The sequence below is a fragment of the Geotrypetes seraphini genome, chromosome 1 (genome assembly GCF_902459505.1).
Source record: "Geotrypetes seraphini chromosome 1, aGeoSer1.1, whole genome shotgun sequence".
Classification (NCBI taxonomy): domain Eukaryota; kingdom Metazoa; phylum Chordata; class Amphibia; order Gymnophiona; family Dermophiidae; genus Geotrypetes; species Geotrypetes seraphini.
Window position 1 is genome coordinate 296,405,869 of NC_047084.1, and position 12,189 is coordinate 296,418,057.

At 41.9% G+C, this 12,189-nt stretch overlaps 1 protein-coding gene across 4 annotated transcripts in view; it reads right to left on the minus strand.

The window, feature by feature from the left end:
• Window positions 1-12,189, minus strand: part of LOC117364589 (dynactin subunit 1-like) — a 250,634-nt gene that overhangs the window by 4,819 nt on the left and 233,626 nt on the right. For all 4 annotated transcript variants that reach the window (XM_033953955.1, XM_033953963.1, XM_033953946.1 and 1 more), the window contains 2 exons: window positions 3,253-3,326; window positions 710-799 (listed from right to left, as the gene is read on the minus strand). In XM_033953955.1, coding sequence (XP_033809846.1) covers window positions 710-799; window positions 3,253-3,326 — 164 coding nt within the window. The remainder of the gene's footprint in view (window positions 1-709; window positions 800-3,252; window positions 3,327-12,189) is intronic.

The following is a 12,189-nucleotide window of genomic DNA, read 5'->3' on the forward strand; positions in this document are numbered from 1 at the left end:
GCACTGTGCAGATGGCTTCAGTGATTCATCCACCATCACACCCAAGTCTCTCTCAAGACTGCTGTCTCCCAACAATGCCCCCCCCAATTTGTAGTTGAACAATGGGTTCTTTTTCCCTATATGCATGACCTTGCATTTTTCCACGTTAAAGCACATTTGCCATTTGTTTGCCCAGTCTTCCAGTTTGTCCAGGTCCCTTTGTAGGTCCTCACACTCCTCCCTGGACCTAACTCTGCCGCACAGTTTAGTATCGTCTGCAAATTTTATAACCTCGCACTTTGCATCCTTTTCCAGGTCATTGATAAATATGTTGAAGAGTAACGGCCCCAGCACCGATCCCTGTGGCACACCGCTTGTGACTCCCCGCCAGTCAGAATATTGTCCCTTTACTCCGACCCTCTGCAGTCTACCCGACAACCAGTGCTCGATCCATCTGTGCACATCCCCTCCCACCCCGTATATATGCAAGGTGGTCACTCAAGAGGTAACGGAAGACTTCAACTGATTTAATTTTATATAAAAGTACAGGGCAAAGCCCCTGTTTTTCCCAATCCATCATTTTAAATTTTTTTTTTAGGGGGTGGTTCAAATGGAAAGCTGGAGGCATGTTAAGAATTAATGCATGACTTTATTAGTACTTTTAGCCAGACTTCTGCAGGTATTTGGGGCATTTCATTGTAGCAACTTGATGCTTCCATCCCAGTCTTACCTTTATGAATGGTGTTGATGGGAATGTGGCAAAAGCTGAGGGCACACTGGCACCAGGGCACTGTGAGACTGTCTCCTTCATCACTTCAACCTATACATAGGAAAGAAAAGGTAATCACTTCAACAGACTCGTTCTCCCAGGAGTAAATAGAACAAAAATGGAAGTTGATTCTTGCTAAAGCCTTCTTTTATTTAGCACCTAGTCTCTGGAATGACCTCCCTAAAAACATCAGAGCGGAGACGAATACTAAAGCCTTTAAAACGCTTCTTAAAACACATTTTTTCCAGCAAGCATTCGAGGCAGATTACTTAGTAATGGATCATATCTATTGAAGATTTTCAGCGGATCATCCTTGAAAAAACACAATGTATTTTAAATTTTAAAGTTGTATTTGTTTTCTGTGTGCTTTCCTATTCTAAATGGTGTTCCTTTTTTATTTAAACCTATATACTTAGGGCCTGATTCTGGAAACAGCACCTGCTGCGGTAGGTGCCTGCAAAACAGGCGCCTACCATATGTCAGTCACCAGAAGGCACCACATCCAGAATCGCGTCTATTTTATGTACAGACGCCTTAAATATAGAACAGAGTTTGGTATCTGACTCGCGCCTATGGAAACACCTAGGCATGCCTATGGATGCTTAAGGTCACTTCCAGTGTAAGCCATGCCTATGCTGGCCTTACACATCCATAAGCATGCTTAGGCGCTTTCATAGGCACGAGACAGATGCCTATATTGTAGGCGTCATTTGCCGCATCGACTTAAAAAAAAAATAGTGTCCCATTTGGTCCGTTAGACGCAAGTGGAATGCCTTTTTGAGAATCAGGCCCTTAGTGTTTATGTGAACTGCTGAGAACTCTGAGTAAGATTCAGCGGTACATCAAATTTGAATAAACATACAGTACATAGGAAAGAAAAGGTAAAGGCCCTTCTGCCATTCCAGGACTTGCTCATGATGAGATTATCTAGAAGGCTGATTTTTCTGCTGAGGAATCATCACTATTCCCTGTGAAAATACTGGGGCCCTGTTTCATCAATATGGGGATATCTATGATATAATATTGTGTGTGACTGAAATATGCAAGCCTACAGAAACATTGTGGACATTCAGATTTAAGATGATGAAGCTTTACATTATAATATTTCCTTATTCATCTGGTTTTTGCATCTTGCCTTGACTGCAAGCTCTTTGGAGAAGTGACAATCTTATCTGTTTGTACAGTGCTAAATATCATCTAGCATTACCTCCTTTTTTGTCTCTTCATGAGCACCATATATTGATCCACCTTATGGCCTGTGTGTCATAACCTAGATTGTAAGCTCTTTTGAGCAGGGACCGTTTCTTGCAGGGACCGTCTCCAACTTTATACTCTTGCATGTTTAAATGTATAGCTTAATAATTGTAGTACAAGTTGTGTTGCAACACAAGTAGGACTACCTTGATGATGTAGATACCTCTTTCCATCATGAAACATTAATGTCTAAAAATTGGGATATCAATAATAATTTTTGCTTGCATGCTCAAGCTGCATGAGTTTTGAAAGTGCAGCCAGTTCTGTGGTGAAACAGGTAAGTAATTATTTATCTGCTACTTATTGTATAATGTGGACTAGTGGTGGAATCTTGGGATTATCATGCACTGATTTAAGCTCATTTAAGCTCAAAAGTCCTAAAGTACCTAAAATAGGCATGACCCTGGTTTAACATTTTGCAAGCTTTAGATATTAGGGGATAACTTTATAATTGTGTAGATATGTAACAATATACATATACATTGTATAAGTTGTAGTGAATTTTCACAACAAAAGCATGCATGTATTTCTGTTTCTAAAAATTGCCTTAAAATATGTGTACACTTCCTCCTCCATATTTGCGAATTCCATAGCTACGGATTTGCTTATTCGTGGTTTTAAACTAAAAAAATGCATTTTCATTTTTCAGGCTATTTTAAGCCCTGTAAGCCCCCCACCCCCTTAAGCCTTACCTGGTGGTCTAGCAGGTTTTCGGGGCATGAGCTATCTTCCCATGCTCTTTCCCCGTACAGATAGCTCACAGGAAATGGCTCGAGAGACTACGGGATCTCAAGGCAGCCATTTCCTCTGAGCGATCTGCATGGGACAGGAGCGTGGTAATATCGCTCCTGCCTGAAAACCCGCTAGACCACCAGGTAATGCTTAAGGGGGGTGGGGCTTTCAGGGCTTAAAATAGCCAGGGGAAGCGGGGGTTAGGGGAAGAACCAGCCCCAATATTATTCGGGGTTTTTTAATATTTGCAGGCCGGATCTGCCCGAAACCCCCACGAATACGGAGGGGGAAGTGTTTTTACATTTACTCCGACATACACAAAAATGTTCCAAGTATATTTTCAAAGTCAGTGTATAAATACAAATCCCTCCTGAACTGTTCCTCAGGAACATCTCCCTCTAGTAAAGTTATGTGAATACAGGCTATACACTTAATCAGATACAGTTTTATAAAGGTTTATTTCTCCATGTAAAACAAGCCTTTAGTGCAAAAATGCTTTGGAAAAGTATGCACTTTACCTTCAGTTTGTCAATGGTTTCACTCAGGGACTGCAGCCTGACTGTCTGCTCTAGAAGTTGAGCTGCTGGACTTCCTGTGTCAAGGGGAGAAAAGTATAGTGAGGCAAGAATGATATAACAGATAATTGCCAATACCTATCATCACTGTATGGTCATCAGCACAGTGTGCTAATGGCATGACCCCTGAGAAGGAAATGTAATGAATAAGGTAACCAGCCATCTCTGATTTTTGAGACTTGTTCCTGATTGGGGGCCAGTGTACCTGTCTACCTTCCCACCCCCCCCAAGAACAGGTTGTCCCCGATTGTAGTGGGAGCAGACTTGTGGGGGTTCCATTCTATCCCACCTTTTATCTGGGGTAAAGTTAAATCATTGGCATTAAAAAAAACTCCTCGTTTGATATTTCATTAGGAAAAAAGCCTTGTGCAATGCAAACCTTTAAGGTATCTGAAGGAAACTACCACATAACAATACTGTAAACCAGTGCTCTTATAACTTAAATGAAGAGATACTTATCTGGAGACCAAGGTTGAAAGCACATCACACATCGACGATGGCCAGCGTTTCACTAATCAATAGCTGCCTCAGGATGTGGAAACAGTATTGTTATGTGGTGGTTTCTTTCAGATACCTTAAAGGTTTGCATTGCACAAGGCTTTTTTCCTAATGAAATATCAAACGAGGAGGTTTTTTATGCCAATGATTTAACTTTATCCCGTGATAGCCTCCGCTTTTTCATGACTTTTGTTGTTTGGTTGGTGGAAGAAGGGCTCAGGCTTTTTCCTACCCAGAAGTGATTTTCTTAGGGATAACAATGTGCTGCACCTGGGTTATTTGAAGGAAACCTCTTTAACAATTGTGCCTTCGAGAGGCCTTGCACGCTTGGCATGGTTTATATGTTTGCTGTGCTGAAAAGCTTTTGAGAGTGTAGTTTGGTAGTATTACATATTTTCTCATTTTTGCATGTGTGGTTTGACTGATCAGAGCCCCATCCAGACAAGAGTGCAACCTGGCAGTTCATCAAGTAGTGGACCAGCTCCAGAATTTGGGCTGGATTGTGAACTTCAGGATGAGCCATTTGAAACCTACCCAGAAGCTACCCATTTGGAACCTACCTAGAAGCTGGAGTACCTGGGCATTCTTTTTAACACAACTTGCAGCTGAATGTTTCTTCCCAAGCCACGCAAAACGGAAGCGCAGGAGCCAGATCCAATGTCTATTAGAAATGCAATCTCCAACTGCTTAGCATTACCTTCAGGTGCTGGGCTCCATGGCAGCCACACTGAAGGTTTCCCCTGGGCCAGAGCCCACATGCGCCCTCTACGGGTTTTTGGGATAGCCCTAATGAATATGCATAGAGCAGATTTGCATGCCTGTCACCTCCATTATATGAAAATCTCTCTCATGCATATTCATTAGGGCTATCCCAAAAACCCGACTGGCCTAGTGATCCTCCAGGACAGGGTTGGGAACCACTGCTCTATAGGACTCTTCTATCTTGGTGGTCTCCATAGACACATCCTCTCATCTGCAACTCCCTTCAGCTTAGCCTCTGCTGGTGGCTTCAGGATGTGCCCTTTTCGAAGGGTGTGTCTTTTTGGATCTCAGAATGAATGACTATCACGACCAATGTCAGTCTCTTTGACTAGAGGTCTCATTTTGGGGATCACTTGGTTCAGGGCCAGTGGACTCCCCATCAAAAGAAATGGTCCATAAATTGGATCTCAGAGCCATTCGTCTAGCCCTAGGGGCTCTAGACAACATCCTAGAAGGAACAGCTGTAAGAGTATTCTCCAAGAACGCCATGGCAGTGGCATTTTTGAACAGACAGGGGCAACAGGAGTGTCCCCTTGTGTCTGGAAGCTCAGATGCTCTTTTGGTGAGCAGAAGCTCACCTTCAGGCACTTTCTGTGGTCCATATGACCAGAGTGGAAAATATTTAGGTGGACTTTTCAGTCGACAGTTCCTGTACTCAGGGGAATTTGGTTGCTCTCGCACAGGTTGTTTGATCTAATTTGTGCAGCACTGGGACAGACCAGTCATGGACTTAATGGCTTCAGCCAAGAACACAAAGGCCAGAAGCTTCTTCAGCCAAAGAGCAGAGCCGGGAAGCTCAGGGTTGGATTTTTTGGTCTAACCTTGACCTTTACGTCTTCCCTTCTTGGCCCATGGTGAGCAGATTCATCTACCGCAGTTAGATTGTGAGCCTTCGGGACAGTAAGGGAATTTTTTAAGTACCTTCTTACTTCTCATTTATAATCTTAATGTATATTTTCTTCAAACCGCTTAGAACCTAACAGATGTAGCGGTATATAAGAAATAAATTACATTACATTACATTACATTGCATCTCATCCAGGCTTTATGATCCTGGTAGCTCCAGACTGGCCTCACAGACCTTGGTATTTGGTCCTGGTTCATCTTCAGCAGAACGAAGGTCTCAAGCTCTACATCTCTGTCTTCTCAGTTAGGGGCTGGTCCCCGTGGAGAATCCACAACACTTGTCTTGCGCACGGCATGGCTCTTGAGTGCTCAGTGCTGATTCACAAAGGCTATTCCTACATGGTTATTGCCATGTTGCTTTGGGCTAAGCTCTCTACCATGGTGGCTTATGTGAAGACCTTGTGGGCTTTTCACAGTGGTGTGCTAACGATCAGTTGGAGCCTTGTCAAGCTCCCATTTTGGTCATTCTGGCTTTCCTTCAGGTCAAGCTGGAGAAAGGACCTGGCTGTGACTTTTCTTGAGATGCAGGTGACTGTACTTTCTTGCTTCTAACTCACGATCTCAGGTCTTCACTGACTGTTCATCCTGATGTGATCAGATTCCTCTGGGGAGCTCTCAAGTTGAGGCCTCTGTGGCATCCCTTTCCGACCTGGAACCTTAACCTTGTTCTGAAAGGTCTCACTAAAGTGCCTTATGAGCCCCTCAAGGATGCTTCTCTGTTGGATCTCACAGTTAAGACTGTGTTTCTCATGGTGATCTTTTGGTGTGGCGAGTTTCAGAGCTGCAGGCTCTTTCCTTCAGGGAACCTTTCCTCAGAATAGTGGATGAGGGTGTCTCTATCCATGCTGTTCCCTCCTTTCTTCCAAAGGTAGGGCTTTGCTACTGTATTTGGAAAGGACAAATAACTTTTGACTTTCTGACCATCTGTTCATGCTTACCAGCCACTCGGAAGGCTGATGTCTAAGGCCTCTATTGCTAGATGGGTTTGCATGGTAATCTCTTCAGTGTACACTGCCTCTGGCAAATAGCCGCCTCTCCCTTTCAAGGCTCACTCAACTAGGAATGTCACCTCTTTTTAGGCAGAATCTCAGGAGGTTACTGCCACAGAGATTTGTTAGTCGGCTACTTGCTCTTGTCTTCATACCTTTACCAGATTTTACAGAGTGGATATAGCGGCTCAGAAGGACTCCACTTTTTGAGTGCTCGGTTTTGGGGCCAGACTCTTCAGGTCCATTCTAGACATCAACCACTGCTTTAGTATGTCACCACACGTACAGAATCTGGAGTAGATGTAACTGAATGAAAGATTGAGTTTTTACCTGGATAATCTTCTTTTAGTTAATCTACTACAAATTATGTACGGCCCACTCTCTATTTCTACCTCGGATATTTCTATGTTCCAGGCCTGTCAGCCAGATGGCTATTTGCCAAGAAACCCAGTATGTATAAGTGTATTCTTTAACCTTTGGCTCCCTTACTGTTAGTACCAGTTGTACACAGCAGGTTGTTTATGGTTGTGTTTCAATTGTTACGATGATTTATTCAAATTATTCTTTTCTATGTTACAGAGCAGACCAGAATTGCTTCTTGTGGGGAGTCTTCCTGTTACACCCCCTCCTCTCTTGTCTTTTGTTCTAGTGGAGCTTGATTGCTTTGGGACTAAACTGAGCTGTGGACTGGGGCTCTGCTTCTGTAGGGGAGGTGCTCAAAGTTGTACTTCTTTGCATGCCAGTTTGCGGGAAGGGATAAATCACCACACATATAGAATCTATAGTAGATTAACTGAAAGATTATTATCCAGGTAAGAACCTAATCTTTTATTATGGACACACATTTTTGCTATTACTAGGATTTAATTTACCTCTCACTGTTCTAATTTTATGTTATGACGACTGTTTAATCAATTTTGCTATTGTTATGCTGTTATAGTGTAAACTATCCATTTCAAGCAGCTTTGAGTAAATCTTTTTAAGGCAGTTAACATTTATTTATTTTTAATATATAAAGGGCCTGCCTAGTTAAATTATTTACTGGATAGTGTTGCTAGAAAAATAGACTGCTGTGGTACTATCTTGTGAGTACTGGAGCAATCTATGGGTAAAGTTGGGACTGAGCCAACATTTACCTAGTTAGCAACAATTTTCAGTCTGGAATTTTGGCAAGTGTGTGTGGTGGTTTGGTTTTGTTTTTTATTAGTTTTATGTTGAAATCTTTTTGTTGAGTTATTATTCATCTAATCCTTATTTTGTTGTCCTAACTTAATAAAAGTAATCCTCTAGGTGCCTGTCTGAATATTGGCTGTTACCCACATAACTTCCAGTGGCCATGCAGGACCCTGGCCTTCAATGCTACAGCTGAATATCAGGTCAAAAATAAATAAGAGCAAATGAGAGAGAAGAAAAGGGAAATGGAAAATAAAGAATAATTGTAAGAACAGTTGAAGAGGAGAAAGAATTAGAAGGGACAAAGTATTAAAATATAGGTATGGCTGAAGGAAAAGGTAAAAGAAAACCAAAATAACCAAGATGAAAGCTAAGACACACCAGATTTACCTGCCAAAAAATCTGGTAATCTTGCATTAGTTTGTATATTGATTCAGTAAGGAAATCTCAGCATTTATAGTATTAGCCACAGAGAACTAGGGTGCAAAATAGCCTGAAATGTGGGTAAAGAACATAATTTCCCTCTAAGGACCAACAGCTTGTGTGTAAAATTTTCAGCCCATGTGCAAAAACTTCCATTGACCAATTTTGTACATGTGGCACAAAAGCTATCACTTAAAAGTAATAAGATGACTAAATTTAATTAATGTATTAACTTTTTATTATTATTATCTTAATAGTACTGCCTTAATATTGTGCATTTCTCAGTTATTTGCATAATTTTCTTCTATACAATTGGTTGCATGTACCAAAATAGTTCTATAATAATAAAGGGACGTAGGTGCCTACTTTCTTATACAAAATACAAACATAAAGGTCAGATGTCAGTTATAAATTCTAGGTGCAACTGGCTAAAGTTGGTGGGGCCTACTTGTGGGTATAGGAGGGAGTTCATCTGGAGGCAGGAAGGAGCCAAGTGTGAGTCATACCTGTTTGGGATGGTGGGGGGGGGGGAATTAGCCAGTTATGGTTCACGGGGGCTGGCAGTAGGAAGAGGGACACTACCAGGAGGGGATGGAACAATGGCGGACATCATGGGGTTGGAAAGGAGATTAGGTCTCATAAACAGATTAAATTTTTGATTATTTGGCCAAAAATCAAGGTTTATATTTGAGTATATACATATTGGCATGTAGTGAAAGCAGCACAAACAAATCTATCTCATGTATGTTAACTATGGATGTCCTAAAACTCAACTTACTGGTGGGTCCCTAGGACCTGTTTTGGGAAAAGGTCTCTGGTTATTTTAGTATGTGTAGTTAATTTTTGTATGTTTGAGATGACTGTCCTATTTATAGTTTCCAGAAATATGTCAAAGCAGTATTTCCTTAGATTACTTATGAGCCTATCACCTCTTAACTTCATCCTTTGCCCTCTCATTTCAGAGCTTCCTTTCAAATGAAAGAGACTCGACTCATGCGCATTTACATCACAAAGATATTTAAATGTCTATCATATCTCCCGTCTCCCGCCTTTCCTCTATATATTGAGATCTTTAAGTTTGTCCTCATATGCCTTATGACGAAGACCATGAACCATTTTAGTAGCCTTCCTCTGGACCTTTTTAGATCTTTTAGAAGGTGCGATCTCCAGAATTGTACACAGTATTCTAAATGAGGTCTCACCAGATTCTTATACAGGGGCATCAATGCTTCCTTTTCCCTACTGGCCAAACCTCTTCCTATGCATCCTAGCTTTCGCCATCAACTTTTCAACCTGTTTGGCTACCTTAAGATCATCACATACAATCACACCTAAGTCCCGCTCTTCTGTCGTGCACATAAGTTTCTCACTCCCTAAACTGTACTGTTCCTTCGGGTTTTTGCAGCCCAAATGCATAGCCTTGCATTTCTTAGCATTAAATTTTAGCTGCCAAATTTCAGACCATTCTTCCAGCTTTGCTAAGTCTGTCTTCATGTTGTTCACCTCATCCAGGATGTCTACTCTATTGCAGACTTTGGTATCATCCGCAAAGAGGAAATCTTACCTGACAGCAATATCACTTATCTTATCTTCAGCAATATCACTTATAAAAATGTAAAAAAGAATAGGCCCAAGAACAGAACCTTGAGGCATACCACTGGTAACATCCCTTTCCTCAGAGCGATCTCCATTGATCGCTTTCCACTCAACCAGTTCTTGACCCAGCCTGTCACTTTGGTGCCCATCCCAAGAGCAATTAATTTATTTATTAGACGTCTGTGTGGAACACTGTCAAAGGCTTTGCTAAAATCTAATACACCACATCTAGCACACTCTATTCAATTCTCTGGTCACCCAGTTAGAGAAATTGATCAGATTTTTCTGACAAGACCTACCTCTAGTGAATCCATGTTGCCTCTGGTCCTGTAATCCACCAGATTCTAGAAATTTCACTATTCTCTGTTTAAAAGCGTTTCCATTAATTTGCTTACCACAGAAGTCAGACTTACTGGCCTGTAATGGCCTACTTTTTCCTTACTTCCACCTTTATGCAGAGGGACCACATCCACCCTTCTCCAGTCCTCCGATACCACTCCCGACTATAGAGACTCATTGAAAAGGTCAGTCAGCGGAGCCACCAGAACTTCCCTAAGTTCCTTCAGCACCCTCGGATGTACACCATCTGGCCCCATCACTTTGTCAACCTTTATTTTAGCTAGCTCCTCAGTAACATGATCCTCTGAAAATCGATCCCTGCTCTCCTCTACTCCTCCATCCTATTTGCACTTGTCATTTGTGGTCCTGCTCTCGGTGCTTCAGCCATGAAGACAGGACATAAATATTTGTTACGCAATTCAGAATTGCTTCAGCTTCTCGTCAAGCTTGATTGAGCCAATGTCTCTTTTTATAAATAAACAATTCTGATCCTCTTCCAAAACTACCACATGACTCTCCATTTTCTCTTTCAATTCCACCAATTTTTCTTCTGTGCCAACTGGAAACTGTTTTCATAATACTCAGCATCTCCACTTGAACCTCCAACAGTAGGTGTCACCAGCATATTCTACTGCTCTCTTTCCACTACACAGACCTCTGCATTTAGAGAAGCACTAGGGGGGAGGGTGTCAAACCCAACTCGTATGATCTTTGTTAGCTTTGGACAGTCTTTATTGCATGCATATCTTTTCGAGCAGTGTTTCTTGGTCCTGGAGTAACCCCTTCCCAGTCAAGTTTTCAGGATATCTACAGTGAATAGGCATAAATTTGATTTGCATACACTACCTCCATTATTTGGGAATTTCTTTCATGCATATTCATTGTGGAAAACCTGGTTGGCAAGAGGGGTACTCGAGGACTGAGTTGAAACACTGTTTATAGATAGGTTTTGGCTTTAAGATGTGGTTCGGCATTTTTATTTAGTAACGCTTAATCTGCAATCTGTGAATAAGGGGCAATAATAAATGGCTGCAAGTGGGCAAGAGTAGCCAAATAGCATGGCTTCTACACACCATCATTTTTCTAAACATGCTCATATCTACTTCAGCATTGTGAAGATTGTAAAGATGTGTGTTTTGGGGGTAACTCCAGGTGCTTGTCTGTGAATAATCAACTAATAAACATAACAACATTGTGCTTATTGACCGCGTAGCCAGAAGTTCAACTCGGTTCCGGGGAAAATGGCGGAAGTGCTGATAAAAGACAGCATCGACGAGCATTTCGAAAGAAATAAACTTCTAAACACAAGCCAACATGGCTTCTGCAAGGAGAGATTGTGCCTAACTAACTTACTGCACTTCTTCGAAGGAATTAACAAACAAATGGACAAAGGGGACCCCATAGACATCGTATATTTAAATTTCCAAAAAGCCTTTGACAAGGTACCCCATGAACGCCTACTTCGGAAACTGAAGAACCATGGGGTGGAAGGAGACGTACATAGATGGATCAGGAATTGTTTGGCGGGTAGGAAGCATAGGGTAGGAGTAAAGGGCCACTACTCGGACTGGAGGAGGGTCACGAGTGGTGTTCCACAGGGGTCGGTGCTTGGACCGCTGCTATTCAATATATTTATAAATAATATATAAACAGGGACGAAGTGCGAAATAATAAAATTTGCAGACAACACCAAACTATTTAGTGGCGCTCGGACTAAAGAGGACTGCAAAGAATTACAAAGGACCTGAACAAACTAGAGTAGTGGGCGACGAGATGGCAGATGAAGTTCAATATAGAGAAATGTAAAGTATTGCATGTAGGAAGCAGAAACCCGAGGTACAGCTATACGATGGAAGGGATGTTATTGAGTGAGAGTCCCAAGAAAGGGACTTGGGGGGTAATTGTGGACAAAACAATGAAGCCGACGGCACAGTGCGCAGTGGCCGCTAAGAGAGCGAATAGAATGCTAGTATAATCAAGAAGGGTATTACAACCAGAACGAAAGACATTATCCTGCCGTTGTATCGGGCGATGGTGCGTCCGCATCTGGAGTACTGCACCAAAATATTGGTCGCCATACCTTAAGAAGGATATGGCGATACTCGAGAGGGTTCAGAGGAGAGTGACACATTTGATAAAGGTATGGAAAACCTTTCATACACTGAGAGACTGGAAAAACTGGGGCTCTTTTTCC